Consider the following 20,324-nt stretch of genomic DNA (forward strand, 5'->3'; position numbering starts at 1 on the left):
TGACCGGACCCCATTCCTTGGGGCCAGCTGAGCGAGGGGGTGGACTGGGGAACAGCGCCGGTGGCACCTGGCCGAGCCCGCGCTGCCCTCCGAACCCGGGGCCCCGGCTGGGCACTGAGGCCCCTGCATTTCCAGCCCCCCGGCGCCAGCCCCAAGCTTTGGCTCACAGCAACCGCGGCTCCGAGTGGGGCCCAGGGCAGGATCCCTCCTGCCTGATCCTGCAGGAAGCCTGCAGCCCGTCGGCTTCCCCAGCGTGGCCCCGGCCCCGCGTGGGGCACCATAGCCCAGCGCCTGGGCCGCACGCTGCCAGGGGCCTCCCAGTGCCACCCTGGCCGGAGCCTGCTAAGCCAGCAGGGTGCAGCCACCTCTGGGCTGGAGCGACCGTGACAGTTCCTGGCCCCTGGGCCGAGAGTGCGCAGCCCTGGCAGCGGGTGGGGTGGGCAGGACGCGCCTGGTATGGCAGCTCCCAGCAGCTGCATAGCTGGGATTCCTCGGGCAGGGTTAACTCTGCCCACATGCCCAGGGAGACGCCAGCTGCCTGCGCCCAGGGGCTGGGACTGGGCCCGCTCCATCCCTGGGCTCCACTCCCACCCCCCAGCCCCCACGGCCCTCATTCCTCCCTGCAGCCCTTCCCCCACCCGCTCCAGCTCCCTTCCCTCTGCAGCCCCCCTCCCCCTCCCCTGCTCTCCAGGCTTGGCTGGTAAATGTGCTCTAGGGAAGCCGAATCTGCTGCTCAGGGCTGGGGGAGCAGGGAGGGGCTGAGCGAGTGGCAGGCAGCTCCATTGCCTGCCCCCAAGGCAGGGTGATACCTTGGGGGGCCTGGTGCCAGCCTGCCCAGCGGTGCTGCTGTGGCTCACAGCCCTGGCACGGGCGGGGCCCCTTGTCCCAGGATGGTGTCTGCCAGCCCGGTGCCAGGGGCGCTGCGGGGCGCTGCTGGTGAAGGAAGACAAGCGCCCCTCCCGAGGTGCAACTCAACTGGATTTTAATGAGCTCAGCGAGGGGGGGCCGAGGGGACAGGGCACAGCCATGGGGGGGTCAAGGACGGCACTAACACCGGGCATCTACCATGTCAATCTCTTGCAAGCCCACAAGCCCCTCCCAGCCAGCCCACCCCCTCACGGCTGCCCAGCGGGGGTGGGGGGAATGCCCCCTTGTGCCCGTCCCTGCCGCGCAGCAGGGGTCGCTGGGCGTGTGCCAGGCAGCTGGCACGGGCCCTAGGGGTCTATGCACTAGGGGTGGGGGGCGGGCTCAGTACTCCCAGAGCGTGGCACGGGGCAGGGAGTCGGCGTCGGCGCGCAGGGTGCCGGCCGGGTCCCCACGCAGGTATTTCCCGTTCTTCCCCCGGATGGCCACGCGCCCGCGCTCCCGGAACTCGAAGAAGAAATCCTCGGCCATCTCCCCGTCGCTGCAGATGGCACCGCTGCTGGCGACGTACCAGAACTTGCTGCCGAGGCCTGGGGAGAGAGCGGAGGGGGCGGGTGAGGGCAGGGCCCTGCCAGGCCGCGCCCGCCCCCCCGCCCGGCCCGGCACTCACCCCGGATGTGGTAGGCCCCGTCGCTGAAGAGCAGCTGGAAGACGTCGTAGGTGGCCCGGTTGGCATCCAGCAGGTTGGAGCCACGGTGGCAGCAGACGAAGCCGTGGTCGCCCCGCAGCACCAGGATGGGCCGGTTAATCAGCTTGAGGACGAACTCCTCGTCTTCCCCTGGGGAGCGCGGCAGGGCTGTGGGCAGCGGGTCGTGGGGCAGCCCTGCCCAGTGGGGCCACAGCCACCCCTTCTGCCAGGGCCTGGGCACCAGGCACCCCCTGCTCTCCCCAGTAGCCCTGCCCCTGGACAGCCAGGGGGACGTCACCCTCCGTGGGGGGTGCAGCAGCTGGAGCTCGCTGGCACTGGGTGGGCGTCGCAGCTGCAAACCCCTCTCACCCACCGCCCCCCAGCAACGCTGCCCTCGGCCTGGCCCGGTAGGCGCTGAGCCCCGGGCTCCTGCATCCCCTGGCTGCAGCAGGACTTACCAACGGCGTCGCTAACCGCGGCCAGCTGCCCGTTCTTCTTGGCGCAGATGTACTTGCCGTTGCTGGCCTTGAGGGCCACCCGCCGGCCACGCCACTCGATGTCGAACATGCTGTTGGCGGCACTGGGGGGGCGAGCGAGACAGCCCGAGTCAGAGACGGGCTCTGGAAGGGGCAGCTTGGGCGGGGCAGGGGGCACCTGCAGCGGCTGATCTCCTTGGTGCTCAGTGCCTGGCAAGCCCAGCAGACTGGCCCAGGCCAGGAGGTGCCTGCCCCCAGCACAGCGCTCCAGCAGCCAGCGACCCCAGTGAGTTTTACAGCCTGGGCACAGCTCCCGTGATGCCTGCTCAGCCCCTAGGGCTGGCCCCAGACCTGACTGGCCCTTTGTCCTGCTGGTGCCCCTGCCCTGGTGCCCTCGCTCCTGGCACAGGAGCCTTGCTGTGGCTCCAGGGCTGGCCAGCTGGGCGCTGCCGGCGGGCGAGCGGGACGGCGCACATACTCACACGCTGGTGGCAGTGACCTGGATGCCCCCGTGGGACACCAGGGTCCAGGAGCTGCCCGCGTTGGAATGGAAGACGCACTTCTTGGTCTCTCTGTCAATTTGCATCTGGAAAGTCTCATGGGTCATCTCCTCGTCCTGGTTGGCTGAGACGTTGACACCTGCAGGGAACGAGGAGGCCGCAGGGCATGGGGCAAGGCTGGGGGTCAGGACTGAGGGGCACTGGCAGAGCTGGGGGGAGGCAGAGCCCAGGGCTGGGCTAGCAGGGGCTGCGGTTAGGATTAATAGAGAACAAGGATGTGGATGCACGGCCCCGTCTCCCCCGGGTCTCACTGGTGTTGTGTAGCTGCTCAGGCTGGAGGGGCACTGGGGAGCATCCCTGCATGGCACCTGCCAGGAGCCAGCGTTGCCAGCCCCTGCTGTCAGGGCATGCACCCGGGCGAGCAGAGCATGGCTGACCGCTTGGGTCACGGAGGGAGCCCTAATTCTCTGTGTCACAGCCCTGGCCACGCCCCGCTCACCCCCCTTTCCACTGGGCGAGCAGCTGAGCTGCGGGCGCCCCCCCGCCCAGCAAATCCTCCCAAACAATCGGCACTAATTGGGCTCGTTAACCTGATTGCTGTTGTTTCCATCTGCTTAGCAATTCAGAACCACAACCCCCCTATTTATAACTCAGCCCTCAGCGTCACCCGCACATAAGCTGCTTGGGCCGTGCACAGCAGCGCTGTTAGCTCGCTGGCTGCATGGGGCAGCCCCACCGCCCCTCACTGCCCCAAACCCGGGCGCTCCACGGGGTGCCCATCAGCCCCACTGCCTGTGCCCGAGAGAGCCACCACTCAGCCTGCAGCCAGGGGGTTGTGGGCCCTGCCCCCAGGAGGTGTTTGCAGTTTGTAGGGGGCACAGGGCGTGCTGGCAATGGCTGGCTGCTGCGCCCCGGGAGATTCCTGTGTGTGTCTCCCCTCACCAGTGTCCTGAATTTGGTGGGTCTCCCTCCAGCACCAGCTTTTCGCCCCACGCACAACGTCACCGCCAGGCCATGCAGCATGGCTGGCAGGAGGGGCTCGGGGAGACCCATGGTCTCTCATCCCCCCTATGTGTACACATGCACACAGACCCCCTACACATGCACACACACACACCCAGGCTCTCACACACACACACACATACACATGCACACAGACCCCCTACACACACACACCCAGACACATGCACACAGATGCCCCAGGTGCACACACCCCCATGTGCACACACACGCAGACCCTGACACCCCCCCAGATCCACACACAGACTCTCACACACACGTGTACACACACCCACACAACCTATGCGCACACACCCAGACGCCTGCTCTCACACACCCCCTTGCAGCACTCTCCCCCCGCCCCCCCCCCGTGGTGCGCAGGCCGGGTTGCGGGGCCAGGTTACCATGGCAATGGAGCAGCGAGCAAAGCGCCGCCTGCACGCGCCCCTTGGCGGAGGGAGCGTCGCCCGCTGCCACCTGTTCCCCGTCGGGCCCATATGGCCCAGGCTGACTCACCGGGCAGGGAGAGGAGGTGGCTCGGTGCAAAGGGAGGCAGGCGCTGGGCAGCCCCTGCCCCTCTGGGTCTCCTTTGCTGGCAGGGAGGATGGGGCAGGAGGGGCAGCCCCCCAATTGGGCATGGCCTCCCATGGCCCCCAGGGCCGCTGTGGGGGGATCAGGCCTTGGTTCGGAGACCGGGGCCTGTCCCATGTCCCCCCCCCCCCCAAGCTCCCTTGAAATCCGCCAGGGCTGGACCTGAGCCATGACTGCTACGGGGGAGCCAGCCCATGTCCTCTGCTCTGACCCCCCACAGCCGCTAAACAGCGGGAACCTCCGCACCATCCTTCACCTCCATGGCCACGCTGCCCCAAGGGAGGTCCCTGCTCCCCCCCCCAGCTCCATGGCACCCTGGTGCACGTTCTCCAGCTCCACAACACGGGAGCTTCACCCCAACACGCAGCTGGGCCCGGGAGACACCGGCCCCTCCTGGGATGGCCACTGTCGGCCGTCGCCACTGGTCCAAGTGTATGTGGAAATCTGCTCCCTGGCGGGCTTTTCTCACTCGCACGCAGAGCCTGCTTTGTTAGTGTGGGGTTGCACACTAGCCTGGGGCCTGTGCACCCCCGTTTGTTAGTGTGGGGTTGCACACTAGCACTGGGCTGTGCACCCCCGTTTGTTAGTGTAGGGTTGCACGCTAGCCTGGGGCCTGTGCACTCCCGTTTGTTAGTGTGGGGTTGCACGCTAGCCTGGGGCCTGTGCACCCCCGTTTGTTAGTGTGGGGTTGCACGCTAGCCTGGGGCCTGTGCACCCCCATTTGTTAGTGTGGGGTTGCACACTAGCCTGGGGCCTGTGCACTCCCGTTTGTTAGTGTGGGGTTGCACACTAGCCTGGGGCCTGTGCACTCCCATTTGTTAGTGTGGGGTTGCACGCTAGCCTGGGGCCTGTGCACCCCCGTTTGTTAGTGTGGGGTTGCACACTAGCCTGGGGCCTGTGCACTCCCATTTGTTAATGTAGGGTTGCACACTAGCCTGGGGCCTGTGCACTCCCATTTGTTAGTGTAGGGTTGCACACTAGCACTGGGCTGTGCACTCCCATTTGTTAGTGTGGGGTTGCACGCTAGCCTGGGGCCTGTGCACTCCCGTTTGTTAGTGTGGGGTTGCACACTAGCCTGGGGCCTGTGCACTCCCATTTGTTAGTGTGGGGTTGCACGCTAGCCTGGCAGGACAGAGGCAAAAGGCCTGCAGTGGCCTCCAGCCGGCACTAACTTGGGTGAGCGCAACCCACGTTGACACGGGGCAGCCGGCAACCCAGGGCTGGGCAGCGGGCACTGCTTGCTGCAGCTCCAGGGCAGCTCCTGGAGGGGAAGGGACCGGCTTGGGGGCCGCCTTTGATAGCCTTTCGGCTTGCCAGGGCTAGGCTCTGGGAAGGCCTGCCGGGGCTCAGCATGCAGGGAGCTGCTGTGCAGAGAGAAAAGTCTCCCGCTGTGCCAAAGACGCTGCCCCCGAAATGCCTGTCGCTGGTCCCAGGCCCTGGAGTAACAACAGCAGCTGCAGCAGTGAGGATTGCAGGCATGGGGCTGCGGTGCATGGAAAGTGATTGTCAGCAGGACCCTCGTCTGTTCCCCTGGAAACCACAGTCTGCACCTGGCCAGGTGCATTGGGCCTGGCTCTAGCGCCTGATTGCAAACAGGGCTGGAGAAGGATTATGAGCTGTTGTGGGCTCCGGGACAGCAGGCTGCTGAGTAAGACGGGTCACTGCCCCTGGGGCCGCTCCGCGGGCCGTGCCACGGACGGGGGGATTATTAGCTACCAGGATACCAGGCAAAAGGATCCGCAGGGCTGTTGCTGCGTGGGAGGAGAGAACACCAGCTTCCCCGGGGCTGATGGGCTCCAGGTGCAGCAGGGAGCTGGCTGGTCACTACCTGGTGGCCCAGGGATGTGGTTTATTGAAGAACCACCGTGCGGCGTGGGTGCCAGCCAGAGGGGCAGCTCGTGACTAGGGAGACGGCAGGAGAGCCCCTCTCAGCAAAGACGGCTCGGGTGCCAATGCCACGAAGGAGCGCAGCTGGAGAAAGGGTGAGTGTCAGCCCCCCCGCCAGCCAGGCCCACTGCAGGGCCACCTGGGAATCTGACCCGAGCGTGGGCTGGCAGTGTGAGTGGGGCGTGCCCCCACCCCAGACAGAGAGGGAGCCCGGGAAGGGGTGGGGAGTGCACTTGAAATGCCACAGCGAAAGGGGGGGGAGGAGCCAGGAGAGCCTTGACCAGGCAGCCCCGGACCCGCACGAGCCCAGAGGGCCCGGAGCCCCCGGCAGGTCCCTCCAAGCTGGCCTGGCTGATGAGCCATTGCAACAGGCAGGGTGGCACCCAGGAAGCACCGGTTCTAGGTGCTGAGGTGTATGGGGGCAGGGCACCCTCCCGCCCCATAGATCATAGACACAGACTCCGTTGGCATCTCTAGAGGGGAGCTGCCCATGGGGAGGGAAGGGGGCAAGGGGGGGCACTTACCTTGCCGGATGGAGACGTATCGGCCATTGGACGCCAGGAAAACCACTTGCGGGTGGCTCTCCTCCAGATCAAAGAGTTCGTCCTTGCCCGGCTTGGAGCTCCTCCCGGCCCTCAGGGTGCCCGTGGGTCCCATGGGCGCCAGGTACTTCCCGTTGCAGTCCTTGAAAGCCAGCTTCCCCGCCCTGAACTCCAGGATGTAGCCGGTGCGCGGGCCGGGCTCCGGCACCAGGGCGCCGTCGTTCTGCAGGTAGCGGTTGTCGCAGGCCCGCAGGCAGTACCGCTGGTTCTGGAAGGTGAGGGTGATGAGCGCGTCCACACCCCAGGGGATGTTGCTGTCGGTGGAGATCTCGTCCTCCAGGGCGCTCAGGTGCGCGTACCGCCTCCGGCTGATGCTCAGCAGGTTGGCCTGCGGGTGGATGGCCAGGTGGACGGTCCACAGCTCGGCCTCGGTGACGGCCTGGGCGAAGCAGGACAGCCTGTCTTCCGAGCCCCCAAAGAAGCGCTTGTAGGGCTGAGACTGCAGTGCCCAGCGCCCGTCCGACTGGGTGACAATAGCAAAGCGCCCGTCTCTGCCCGGCTTCTCGGCTTCACACGACACCTTCCCGTCCTTGTCAGCGGCCAGGTACCTGCCCAGGTGGCTCCTCAGGAAGACCACGGAGCTGTCGGCCTCGTCCTGCTCCAGGGTCCATATCTGCTTCCTCTTCAGGCTGGGCGCCGAGGCGTTGACCTTGTAGCCAAAGCTCTCGGCCGTCAGGTAGCGGTTCTGGCAGTTGATCAAGCCAAATTGGATCTTCAGGACCTGGTGGATACCGTTGGTTGGCATCTTCTGTCGGTTCCCGGGGAGTGGGGCGCGAGCCGAGGTTCTCCCAGCCCTGCTGAGGACTGGTGGGTGCGTGCTCACTCACTCACTCCCACGCGCAGCCGGCCCCAGGCAGACCTGGATTAGAGCAAAGTGCCTCAGTCCAAGCCACACTGACCTGCCGCTGCCCCAGTTCCTGGTCCCTCTCCGCCAGGTGCAGCCTCGCTTGCCTTCATCTAACCTGCAGCCCGGAATGCCAACCTCGTCTGGGCGTCTGGCCCCACAGCCAGCAGCACCGCACCTCCTGCTCCCTCCGGCGTCTCTCCTGCTGGGTGACCAGGTGCAGAAATGCCGGCGTTAGTGAGGCCCAGCTAAGATTACAGAGCTCGCCTGGATTTCAGTGGGCTCAATTGCAGGGTTTGTGCGGACACAAGCGAGGGGGTTGATGCGGGAGACAATGGGCCTTTGATGGAGCCTCTGCTCCGGTGTTCGGCTCTGCTGGGCCGGCCTCGCAGGCTGTCCCACTGGGGCTGGGGCCGCGGCTGGTGTCTGCGTCCCTGACCGCTCCGCGGCCGGCGAGCTCTTCCCGCGGCGGCAGGTTCTGCCTCCTTCCTCTGAGCCGCCGAGCCTCAGGTGGAAAACTTGGGCCGCAACCCGATCCGCCCCTGCCGGGGCCGCGCTGCCTTCCCGTGGGCACCCGGCTAGGGTTACGGGCGTCTCTGATTCGGCAGGAGGTCACCTCCAGCCGCAGGCTGGCCCAGCCGCTAAGCTCCTTAGCAATTAGCCCGGCCCTTTGATTAGTTTAAACCGTTTATCCCCCTTTGGGCCTCTGGCCTCCATCTGTCCTGCACCCCCTGCTGCTCCAAATCCTCCCCCAGCCCAGGCGGCCCCCAGGATGCCCCGTGGCCGAACAGCCCCACAAATAGCTCCACCTGGCATGGGGCAGCTAGTACCCCGGGGGGCAGTCGCCCCAGCCCGGGGGCCATGGGAGTTTGCAAGGGGACATAGCAGGGGTGCAAACGGCCAGGGCCAGCATGGCTGCCATCCTGGGGCAGGGGGAGGGCCCATCTCTGTGGCCCTAGGCTGTGAGCCCAGCTGGGCCATTGCCCAGCCAGGCGGAGCCTGACAGCCGGGAGAGGGCGAGGGGCAGAGCCGTAGCAAGGGCCAGGCAAAGCAGAGGGGCGCAGCTCTACCGCGATCGGCGGCGCTTCGGTGGCAGCTCTGCCACCACCGCTTCTTCGGCGGCGAGTCTCTGAGTCCCGCTCGGAGGGAAGGACCTGCCGTCGAATTGCTGCTGCTGCTTCATTCATTCTTTGGCGGCAATTCAGCAGCGGGTCCTTTTCTCCGAGAGGGACTCAGGGACCCGCTGCCGAAGAGCCTGGAGCCGGCCCTTGCCTCAGGCGCAAAAATTCCTTGTTACGGCTCGGGCGGGGGGTGGGGTGGAGAAGAGCAGCTAACGGGGCCTCGGCCGGCAATGAGGAAAGAGCAGGGGGGTGGATGGGGTGGCAGGCGGCAGGGTCTGAGTGGGGAGGAGGGTGGCCCATGGGAGCATGGGATGAAGCCAAGCCAGGGGGCCTGCGCTGCGGCCTGGCCTGGCCGTCCCCAGCCCTGTGGTGTCGCTCCCCCGGGCTCTGTGGGTGCGAGTCCCGGCTGGCGCGCGCAGTGGGGTTTGGATGGGCTGGGGCTGCTCGGCCCCCTGCGCGGGGTAAGCGCTGACCCCAGAGGCAGGGCCAGGGCGTCTCGGCAGGGGTGATAAGAAACCACCTCAAGTGTCCAAGTGGGTGTGCATAACAGGATGTGCTCCTTCGATGCTTCCCTGCTTCCCTCCTGGCTGGACCCCGCAGCGCTCAGCACCTCCTGGCACAGAGTGTGAGATGCTCGGCTGCTCCCAGCATCACTCCCACGAGGCCACACCTCCACTTGCCAGCCCACAAAGAGTTTGGGGCTGGGTTTCGCGCAAGGGCTCAGATGCACTGGATCTCCCAGCCAAGGAACCAGACTGGGCAGCGTGAGTGGCCATGGGCAGACGGGGCGCTGGGGTGGGACTCAGAAAACCTGGTTCTATTGCCGGCTCTGCCACCAAGCTTCTGGGTGACCTTGGGCAAGTCGCTGCACTGCTCCGTGCCTCAGTTTCCCCTCCCACCCATCTCTGTTGTGATTTTAACTCTTTGGGGCAGGGTCTTTCCATTACTGTGAGTTTGTGCAGCTCCGAGCACAACGGGCCCTGATCCTGGCCGGGGCCTCCAGTGCTTGGTGTAGTGCTGGGCACCAAGCTGCAGGTGCTGAAGGGGAAGAGGGAAGCTGCGCCACACTTGGAGAGGGGTTAAGCTGCCCTAGCAACCGCTGCAGGCAGCAGGGAAGCCGAGGGACTCAGCCGCGCTCTGCTGGGTCGCTGGGGATCAGCAATGGCAGGCTGGAGGGGCCGATTCCTTGGGCCGGGGCCCGGTGAGCAGCTCCCTTGGTCTGGGTAAATGGTTTCGCTCCCACAGGCCCAGGCTCTGATTGCTCGGGCAGCCGCTGGCTGACGGGCGACTCGGGTTGCAGCGGGCCCAAGAGGCAGCCATTGTTCCTGAAAATAGGTCCAGGGGATTGGTTGCCTAATAATTTTTTCATGCTTGAGTTCTCGCTTTCTTTGGCGGTTCCGCTTACAGCCGCCCGTGGCCAGCTCCTCGCCTGCCTGAAGCCAGGTGCACGTTACCTGAGCCGCACGGCCAAGGGTTAGTGTAACCGCCGCTTGTCACGCCCGCTGGAAGGGAGGCAGCGCTGTAATGGATCCGCGGCAGGCAGGTTGTGTTTCCGGGCTGGGCTGGGGGCTGGCCAGCGCTGGATTGCTGGCATGTTTGGAACTCAGCCGCGCCAGTATTTCACAGGGCCCACTGCTGCCCTCCAGGCCTGCTCCTCGGACACACCCGCCATCCACCCCAGCACGCCCCCCCGGCGGCTTACGGGAAGGGGGGGAATGAGCAGGGACCTGGGTTTCTGTTGGGCTCGGAGAGGCTAAAAGATTATGGGTCAAATTCAGCGCCTGGAGCCAGTGGGGTTGCTGGGCTGGAGCGGAGGGCAGAATCCAACCGTAGGTAATCAGAGCTGCAGAAGAAACCAAGCTAGTGCCATCCCTTGTAGCTGGGATTGCGGGGTGGGTGTGAGCACACACGCCTGGGCGGGCACTTCACCATGTCTAGCCACAGCTGCCTGCTCCTTTCCCCCACCCACTGGGTACCCCTCAAGGATTGTTAGTGGGTGGAGATGTCTCTGCCACCTGCCCCTGGAAGGATGGCAAAAGGCACATTTCTGAGCCCCCGTCTGGACAGGAATAGGAGCGGGATCAGTTTAAAAAATCCCTCTTCCACCTTTTAGTTGATCCCATTTATAGCCAGCCTACAGTGGAGGGATCCAGACTGCCCCTGCAGTGTCTGATCCAGGGTTCACTTCTTGTCCAAAACAGTTGTGTTGTGTGGCTGTTAAATCATTGCTGGGTTCTACCCCAGAAGTGGCTGCATTCCTGTGGCAGGTGAAGCGATTCCTGAGCTAACCGTCTATAAAGCACTTAGAGTCTCCTGCATATGCTGAAACCTCCCAGGCCAGAGAGCCTGAGCAAACCACACCCCTCAGCCCAACTCCAGAAGCAACAAGCTGAGAACTGAGCAACTCATCCCATGTCCCTGGTTTGGAGCTAGGGTTGTTCCCGGCGCACTGCTCTTCCCCGTAATCCTGCTGAGTTCCCCTTTGCCCTGGCCTGGTGCCCACCGCCGAGCTGGGCGCAGGGCACTGGAGCTCAGGCTGCAGCGATGTAGCAAGAGTTGCAAACCCCCGCGGCTGTCCTCAGCACGAGGTCCCCGGCGCTGGCCTTATGTGCACACGCTGCAGCGGGGGTGAGGCTGCCAGGACAGCGGCTGTCGGGCACCAGGGACCCACCTGGTGGCTTCCACATGGAACTACAGTGCCCCGGCCCCGGGCTCTGTGCGAGCAGAGCTCTCCCGGAGAGAGGGGAGGTGAGCGGGGTGCAGATGGGGGCGCTGTCTGGGGAGCGGTGAGAGCACCTCTAGTCCTGTCGACCCCCAGCCTTAGGGAGCCATCTGTACCCGTGCAAAGGCAGCGTGAAACCAACCCAGAATCTTCCCTTCGCTTTGTGCAAACAAGGCACGGAGGCGTGGGGGCTCCCATCCGTGCACGGAGCAGGCCCAGCTGCGCTTGGCTAGCGAGAGCTCCCCCAGGCTCTGGGGAAATCCTCCTGGCAGACCCTGTGCTGGCTGGGCCAATGGGGATGGGCTGGGGGTGGGTGAGCTGGCCAGAAATGACGTAATGCACGACGGGCTGGGTGGGCCCTTACTGGTGTGTGGTTTTCTGTGTTAACCGGGGTGGGTGGGTCCCGAAAATTACCAGCCCCTGGGGCCTGCGATTGATGGCCAGCAGCCCTTGGAGTGCCTGGGCTGCCAGAGGGTCTCTGCAAACAGGGGTGGGGTGGGAGTGTTCTTAGCTGGGGACGTGGCTTGGTCCTGGGGGCGCTGAGCACCTGCAGCTCTGTGGGAGCTTGGCCCCCTCGCAGGGTGAGGCCTGGAGCTTCTCTCCTTATCGGCTGTTTGGCTTCCGGATCCCAAATGAACATCAACCCCAGAGGGGCTTCAGAAGCAACATATTAAGCCTGCCTAGGCCAGGGCCCCAGCCCCCCCCCGGCCCTCTGCTCTCCGTCCCCTGGGAAGTGGGCGGCTAACGCTCACCGGAGCGGCTGGGCTAGGCTCTGGGGCGGTTCCGACGTCATTTCTGGCTGTGCTTTCCTCAGGCAAACCCAGCCAGGGAGCTGACCCTGTACTGGGGCCAGGGGTGACTCCGCTGTCCCTCAGCGCTGGCCTTAGCGAGGGCCGCAGGCTGGCTCAGTGATCGGTGTCTGCCAGCTCTGTCCTAGAGCTAAGGAGCCACCCCAGGCCATCGGCACAGCTGGGCCGGGACGGAGCTGGGCGGGGGCCAACAGCAGAGCTGCACCCCCCTGCACTGGGGCTCTAGCCAGGGCTATCGATCTATTGGCACAAGACCGAGGTCAAGGGGGTTGCGGTGCCGGTAGCTGCATCACGATGAATAAGGCATTTGGAAGAGGCTGCGTCATCGGAGGTGTTCCTGGAAGTAAGATTCCCGGCTGCACAGCAGACCTCGGAGGACCAAGCCTGCTCTTACAGTCTGATGCTTCTGCCAGGAAGACGCCAGAAAGCTGAAGGCAGAAGGCTGATACTCAAGCGGCCCAGACAGGAAATCAGTGCGTTTCCCGCCATTCTACACCCCGATCCCTCCCTCCTTCCCTCTAGCCCCACGGCTGAGAGCACATCTGGGCACTGCCCTAGAGACGAGAGGGTGGAGATTTTAATGTGGCAGCCTTGAGCCCCCCACAGCCCAGTATGCAAAGCTGACGTGGGTCCTGTCCCAGGTGAAATGAGCCAGGCAACCTCACCTGGTCATGAACACCCACTCCGGACATTGCAGCCACCCGCTGCCCGCAGGGTGGAGGATAAGGCCAGGTGCCAGGCCCACGTACGGGGTACAGAGGCTCCAGGCCCAGCCACTGCAGACCAGGCCTTGCTGAACCCAGGACATGGGCTGCAAGGGTCAGTTCAGCTGCTCCTTCCAGCCACTTTAGTGCATCCGTCTGGCTTTCTTGTGAGCGCCCAACACCTCCCAGGCTGGGATGCGGAGACTGGCAGAGACGCCATGCGGGTGGGTACTGGGCTTTCGTCTTGCCAAAACTGGGGGCAGGGGGTTCTTTCCAAACACCGTTGACAGCTGGCACCTGAGCTCGGGGTCCTGGCTCTGGGCTGGCAATGTCTGAGTTTGCTCTAGGCCAGGGGAAGGTTCAGGTCAGTTCTTCCATCCCAAGGACTTAACTCCGTCTTGACCCAACAGAATTTACACCCAAAGCGATTATCTCGCAGGCTATTTCCACTCTTCGTTAGTGACACCCAAGTTGTCCCAGGACAGGAGCCAGGGAGAGCGGCGGCCTGGCCTGGCCTGGCCTGGCTGGGACACAGGGAAATCACTTGGATGGCACTTTGTAAACACTCATATTCCTGGGAAAACTCAAGGCCGTCCATCGGCTCTCTCGGCAGACGACTCTTCTCGCTCTCACCTGAGAAAAACTTCCCTCCTGAGGGCGGGGACCAGCCGTGGCTCGTTCCAGGGGGCATCCCTGGGCCTTTGGAGAGTGCAGGCTGTGCCCCACCGTGCCCTGCGTTCCTGTCCACCCCCTGCCCATGTCTCTCCCTGGCTCCTGGGGTCGGAGCAGGGGAGGGAGCAAGAGAGGAGTGGCTCGCCCCGCCCCGCCCCGCCCCGCCCCGCCTCGCCTGGGAAACATGGAGACACAAAGCCCCTGTTCATAGCATGGTAGTAGACTGGAGCATGGTCTTTAAATAGCTGGCTGCTCTGCCCAGCGGAGCCAGGGCCCAGGAAGACTCACTGAGGAGAACTGCCAGTGAAACCGCCAAAGGGGGGCAGGGAGCTTGGCTGTGGGGCTGTCCTCAGCTCTTCCTTTACTGGCAGGACTTTTCCCTGCCTGGGTCGGACCTTTCAGAGGGAAGTGACTTGCTGCTGTTCTGCATTTGCAGAACTGAAATATGCTGTTTGACGGGGGCAAAACAGCTCCCAGCACCTGCCTGGGGCACTGGGGATCCCCCACCCCGATCCGCTCCAGCCTTCCTTTCCAATGTGCCGCCCAGCATCGGGCCGGCCTTGCCCCCGGGCAGCATCGCTGTGGCGGTCGACGGGTGCAGGCTCGTGACAATTCGATGTACGATGCTGCTGGAGACAGGGCCAGACCGCCCCCCTCCCCCCCGCCAGACACCCTGCTCAGCTGCAGCGCAGGGGAGAGCAGGGCCCCGCTGAGTTGAGGCTCAGCACACAGCAAATTGTTCAGCCGAGTGAGTGGGGAATCCAGTGGGGCAGAACGGTCCCTCTTGCCCAGAGTCCTGCCACTGGCTGCTGCAGAGGGAGGTGGAAAAACCCCATCATGCAGCTGGGCTGAACATTTTGCCATGGCCTAATGGGATGCCACGTAAGGCCCCCTTGCTTAGGTGACACACGGGGGGTTTGTGCCTGTGGTGGTGTAGCCATGGATGTGGGGTCGGGGAGTTTCCTCTTGACCCCAGCTATAGGCCCTGAAGCTGCAGATGACTCAACGCTGAAATGCTATTTGCTCAGCATGTGTCTTTAAGGTTCCTTCTCTCCAGGCAGCCTGGCCCCTCGTCCGCAGCGAGATATCCCTGCTCGGAGTTGGGGGACGTGATCCTCTGCAGAGGGGAGCTCCTGAGGGAGCTGGCATGCTAGACTCCACTTTGCGCATCACAAGGGTTATGCAGTGCCCGCCGGGAGCCTGCCCGTCAGAGCCGTGGCCCTGTGGAGGCAGCGGGCGGGCAGACACCTTGGCTGCACTGGCAGGGTGGCTCTGTGTTCCCTGCAGAGGAGCAGTTATGTAACCAGGCTGAACTCTGCCTGTCAGAGCCATGGGCTGGGCAGCAAACCCTCCAGCTGCGCCCCTGGGGAGGGACTGGAGATCAGCACCAAGGCAGCCCAGCCCAGCACACGGGCAGCATGGGGCTCACTCCCAGCAAGCCCAGGTCTGGGACGGGATGAGCAACCACAGGGCTGCAGCCAGGGCCCTAGGGAAGAGCAACCCAGCTCGGGTTCCATGTGTCCTGGGTGAGAGCAGGGGTCAGCACTCCCCTCCCCCAGAGCTGGGCGGCAGAGCCGGAAGCAGGCAAGCCTGGGAGAGCAGACGGTGCCTGTGCGCAGGGTGGGCGCTGGGCAGGAAGCGCGCCAGGTGGCACTGGCTGGGCGGGATCAGGTGACTTGGTGACACAGACACCAGGGGCTGCTTGGCTCCGATGCTCCCATCACATGGCCACTTCCAGCAAAGAGAGTCCCCCAAACTGCCTGGGGCTGGCACCTGTCCGGGGAGGGGGGTGTCTTGTGAGGAAGAAGAGATGCCCCCTTCCTCCAAAGTGCCAGCTGATCTGTCCCCGGGGGGCCAGGCATCTGCTCAGGGCTCTGCTCCCTGCTCTGCACAGCCACTGAGGGACACCCCCCCGGCCCCTCCCAGCGCTACAGAAACTGGCGCTCACGGACAAGGACCGCCTGCCCACAGGCTGCGCCCCAGGAAAGGTCATGGTGCAGCATGGTCTGGGGGAAACCAGGAAAGGACCAAATGGAAGACACTCCCCCTTCCCCACATCCCAAATCTCTGACTACCTTCACCCTCAGATCTCCCCCCGCACCCTCAAACCTTGCCACCTACCAAATCACCCCGGCCCTGTCCTGCCTCCCTCTCACTCCCCACATCTCCTTCACCCCTAGATTTCCCCTGACTCCTGCCAATCCCCCCACCCCCCGTCTCCCCCAGCTCCTGGTAGGGCAGAGGACATGGCCGGTGAGTGTGTCATGGTGACCCACGGGGCCCCTGTGGCTGTGGAGGGCAGAGATGTTGGGGGCAGCTGGGTGCCCTATTGCTGTCCCTGGGGAGTCGGCACCGGGGCTGTTCCCTATGGCACTGCTGGAATGACGCCTGCTTTAAGAATGCACCTATCTGCCCCCGATCTCTCCCCATCACCAGGCAGGGAGCCGAAGTCCAGCCCCGGAGCCAGCCGGGTGTGTTTGCAAGGTGTGGGTGGTTCCCAGCTCACACAGGCCTGGCTCCCAGCCAGCAGCTTGAAATCACCAAATATAGACATGCCACAGGCTCTGTCCTGCCTCCTGGTGCCACCTGGGCAAGCTCCACCAGCTACCCACACCCACCAGGTTTCGATGCAGGCGGCTCCCTCTGCACGTCACGCTGCCGGCGAGTGACACATTCTGGGGAGAGCCTGGCTGGGGCGGGGACCTCACCAGCTGGGCACGGCAGGGCAGAGCGAAACAGTGCAGTTCCCTTTTACCGGCGGGGCTGTTCCCATACCCTGCACCGGGGAGGCCTGCCCCTCATACCCCACAGCGGGGGAGGGGGCTGCCCCTCATACCCCACACAGGGGGGAGCGGGAGAGTCAGGCCCTGCCCCTCATACCCCACAGTGGGGGGAGCTGCCCCTCATACCCCACACAGGGGGGAGCGGGAGAGTCAGGCCCTGCCCCTCATACCCCATACAGGGGGGAGAGGGGGAGTCAGGCCCTGCCCCTCATACCCCATACAGGGGGGAGCGGGGGAGTCAGGCCCTGCCCCTCATGCCCCACACAGGGGGGAGCGGGGGAGTCAGGCCCTGCCCCTCATACCCCACACAGGGGGGAGCGGGGGAGTCAGGCCCTGCCCCTCATACCCCACACAGGGGTGGGAGTCAGGCCCTGCCCCTCATACCTTACACTGGGGGGTTGGGGCCACCTAGATGAAGTCACACATTTTGTGTGTATTGTTGCTAAATTCCTGGCCACTTGTTTCTTTTTTAAATAACTATGGGAGGGAAAGGATCAGTCCCTGAAGGGAGAAAACAACAGTGCAGTAGGAGAAACCTTAACAAGGTCCTTTTAACACAGCTTGGGATCGCTGGGTTTGACGCCCAGCACACACAGCCTTGAGCCAGACAGCGGGCTGTTGTGATACCCCTGTGCCAGCTCTGATGCCCATTTGCCCCTGACTGCTCCAGCGGAAGGATGGGTACCACAGCCCGCCGAAGTGGGGAGGGTGGGAAGAGAGGAAGGCAGCCATACCCGAGGAGGACTGGATTTAGGATGGGAAGGAGGTATCCAAGTTGATCTGGGTAAAGGGGCAGCAGGTCAGACTGGTTATCTGAGCATTTCTCTGTATGTCTAAAAGAGGCAGATTCGTTTTCTGCCCAGCAGCGGGTCATTCTGCTCACCTGGGGGCTAGTCCTGCCCCGCCCAGGATCTGATCTGGAGTTACTCAGACGCACTAACACTGACTCCGTGGGGATTGGCGGGGCTGGCAGTCTGCGTTCTAGTTTGGGCAAGAGGAAGAGAAACAGGTTACTTGTCCGTGGGAGGGGACGAGTCACGGGAACCTGCACAGGGCTGGTTGGCTGGCTGCGTGTGGAGAAAGGGGATGGGAAGGGCCCAGCAGTTTACCTGGCTGGTGCTAGTGTTGCTTGTGCGCAACAGGCTATCCAGGCCCTTGTCTGCAAACAGGGTTTTGCAGGCCATTCAGCCAGGACAGGAGAACAATTAACAGCAGCAGCTGCCCCTCTCCCTTGCTCTATCCCAACAGGCATAGCTGGTTTCCATCAGCACCTCTGGAGTATGGCTGTAAAAGCCTGTTAGTGCTGTGGCGATGAATAATGGCTGTTTCCTCTAACTAGGTGATTAACCCATTTCCCCCCCAAGGCCCAGGGGTCTGAGTGATGGAAGATTATGTGTTTTTCCTAGATGCACTGGAGGTGTCCTGGGCTGTAACAGGAAAGGAAAACAGCCTCTTCTATTGTTAGAGGGAACCCAACAGGCCAGCCAGCCAAACACGAGCTGGTTATTCATCACCCAATATCGAATATTAAAGAACCCCCTCCCCATTTCAAAGATCTCATCCAAATAGTAACTTCCAGCCCCACCCCAGATCCCTACATACCTCATGCCAGGAACTTCTCCGAGCTCCTCCTCCTCTGCGATGATACTGTGTCGGCTCCTGTGTCGGTCTTTACTCCACCTAATCCAGCTGTGTATTATTTCATTTGTACACGCTGGCTTGCCATAATGAATCTTACATTTCCTGCTTAAAGCTAATGACAGGTATTTGTTGATGTAGCACCAACCTGTTGTGCTCAGGGCTCTGGAGACAAGGAGACATGGTCCTTTCTCCACACGGGGGTTGAGTCTCTGCACTAATAAAGGTGATATTACAAATGCAGGGGACTGACCCTCCAGAGCAGCCGTTTCAGTCACTCTGACCGGAGGAGCCCCGGTAACCAGGGTTGCAGGCCGCACACTGCCATGCCCGGAATCAATTCAGCGTTTTCATTCAACATCCCTTAAGGCAGAGCGGTGACAGCAGTAACTAGCCATCAGGGCTCCAGCTCTGCTGCTGACCTTTGACCTTGGACAAAACGCTTCACCTTTCTCAGCCTCCATTTACCCCACCGTAAAGTGGGGATAATGATACCGACTCACCCAGCCAATAGGCTAACAGGCAGAACAGCCCTGCAAAGAGTCACATCCCACGTTTCATTCCATCTCCAGCCCCTGTATGCACGTATCCTATGGAGAGATTTCAATCGACAATTAGTAATCATCTCCCCAGCCTGACTGACCTAGATTCCTCGGAACCAAAGAAGCAGATCCTAGCAGGTCAGGCTAAACTCTTCCCATCCGGGTAGATATGCTGAGTACCGCGGCTTACTCTGGGAAGAGGCGTCAGAAACTGAGCTCCGGCTGCACGGACACATCCGAGACACTTTGTACCCTGATGTGCTTGGGCACAACGATGCTCTTTCTTGGGCCTGCTGTGTCACCCTTCACTCCAGAGATGGCTGCATTTCACTGCTGCTTTTTGCATATTCAATTCAACCTTGCTTATCAAATCACATTTACGCAAAACTCCCTGTTCCACCTCCCCTGGTTTTTAATTACATTGACCATGTCCTCCATTATCCATATTTATTCGGTGTTCCCTTAATCCCCTAGCTGAGGGCCTGCTGCACTCGAAAGTAGGGCTGGGCACTGAAGCCTGAATAAACCTGAGTAACTTGGTATTTGCTTTATCTTGCAACTGTGATGCACAAGAGGAGCCGACTGCATGGTATTTCGTCCCGGCAATGTCTCCCTGAGGCACTCAAAGAGCCCATGAAAACAACCACATACAAACATGAATTAGTTAATGTTTGTAAATCCCTTTGAAGATGGCAATCCATATTAACCAAGCGCTACCCCCATCTAGAGACACCAGTCCCTACTGTAAAGTGCTTTGGAATCCATCAGAAGGAAAGGCACTACAGGACTCTAATTGCCCTGAATTAAGCCATGGAGTTGCAGGGCCTGATTGCAGGGGTGTGGTGAGAATGCAGCCATGCCGCTCCCAAGCGGCAGCACAGCTGAAGTGGCAGTGCCGGGGTGGCTCTGGGCACAGGGGCAGGGGCACTGTCAGAGTGAGATGAGGGTCTGGGGGATTAGAGGATGGCGTCATTGCTGGGACATGAGGGCAGCACCATTAGGATGAAGATGTGTGGTGGGGTCGTACTGCGATTGGCAGGACTGCAATGTGTTGTGGGTGGGACATGCCAGGGCTGGAAAGGGGTGGGTGTGTCACTAGGATGTGCTGGCAGTGCCATTGGGACAGTGTCACCACCAGGGCACCCAGTGCCTGGCATGGGGCAGTGATACCTTTGGGCACCCAGTGCCTGCTATGGGTGGTGGTGTCATTGCAGCACACTTTGCAGGCCTGGGGTGTCATTCGGGCGCAAGGTGCAGGGTCTGGGGGTCCCAATGGGGCACGTGGCACAGGGCCTGGGGGTGTCATTCGGGCACACAATGTGGGGTCTGGGGCTGCCATTGGGGCGCAAGGCCGGGGTGCCATGGGGCGCACAATGCAGGGTCTGGGGATGACATTGGGGTGCACGGTACAAGGCCCAGGGGTGTCACTGGGGCACACGGTGTACGGTCTGGGGGTGCCATCAGGGTACACGGTGCAGGATCTGGGGGTGCTATTGGGGCACATGGCTCTGGGGGTGCTATTGGGGTGCACAGTGCAGGATCTTGGGGTGCCATTGGGGCACACGGACCAGGGGTGCTATTGGGGCACATGATGCTTGGTCTGGGGGTGCCATTGGGGTGCACGGTCTGGGGGTGCTATTGGGGCACACAGTGCAGGGTCTGGGGGTGCTACTGGGGTGCACAGTGCTGGGTCTGGGGGTGCCATTGGGGAACACAGTCTGGCGGTGCCATTGGGGCGCATCGTGCAGGATCTGGGGTGGTATAGGGGCACACAGTGCAGGATCTTGGGGTGCCATTGGGGCACACGGTGCAGGGTCTGGGGGTGCCATTGGGGCGCATCATGCAGGATCTGGGGGTGCTATAGGGGCGCACGGCGCTGGGT

The 20,324-nt window shown here is 62.8% G+C and overlaps 1 protein-coding gene across 1 annotated transcript; it reads right to left on the bottom strand.

Annotated features, from left to right (window-relative positions):
* Window positions 1-994: 994 nt before the first annotated feature.
* On the bottom strand, window positions 995-7,612 carry FSCN2 (fascin actin-bundling protein 2, retinal). The gene is made up of 5 exons (XM_039500480.1): window positions 6,530-7,612; window positions 2,511-2,667; window positions 2,011-2,132; window positions 1,535-1,702; window positions 995-1,454 (listed from the first exon to the last, which is right to left on the bottom strand). Exons 1-5 carry the CDS (start codon window positions 7,350-7,352, stop codon window positions 1,249-1,251), a joined length of 1,476 nt encoding a protein of 491 aa, XP_039356414.1. The 5' UTR covers window positions 7,353-7,612; the 3' UTR covers window positions 995-1,248.
* Window positions 7,613-20,324: the final 12,712 nt, after the last annotated feature.

Source organism: Mauremys reevesii, linkage group 15 (genome assembly GCF_016161935.1).
Source record: "Mauremys reevesii isolate NIE-2019 linkage group 15, ASM1616193v1, whole genome shotgun sequence".
NCBI lineage: Eukaryota > Metazoa > Chordata > Testudines > Geoemydidae > Mauremys > Mauremys reevesii.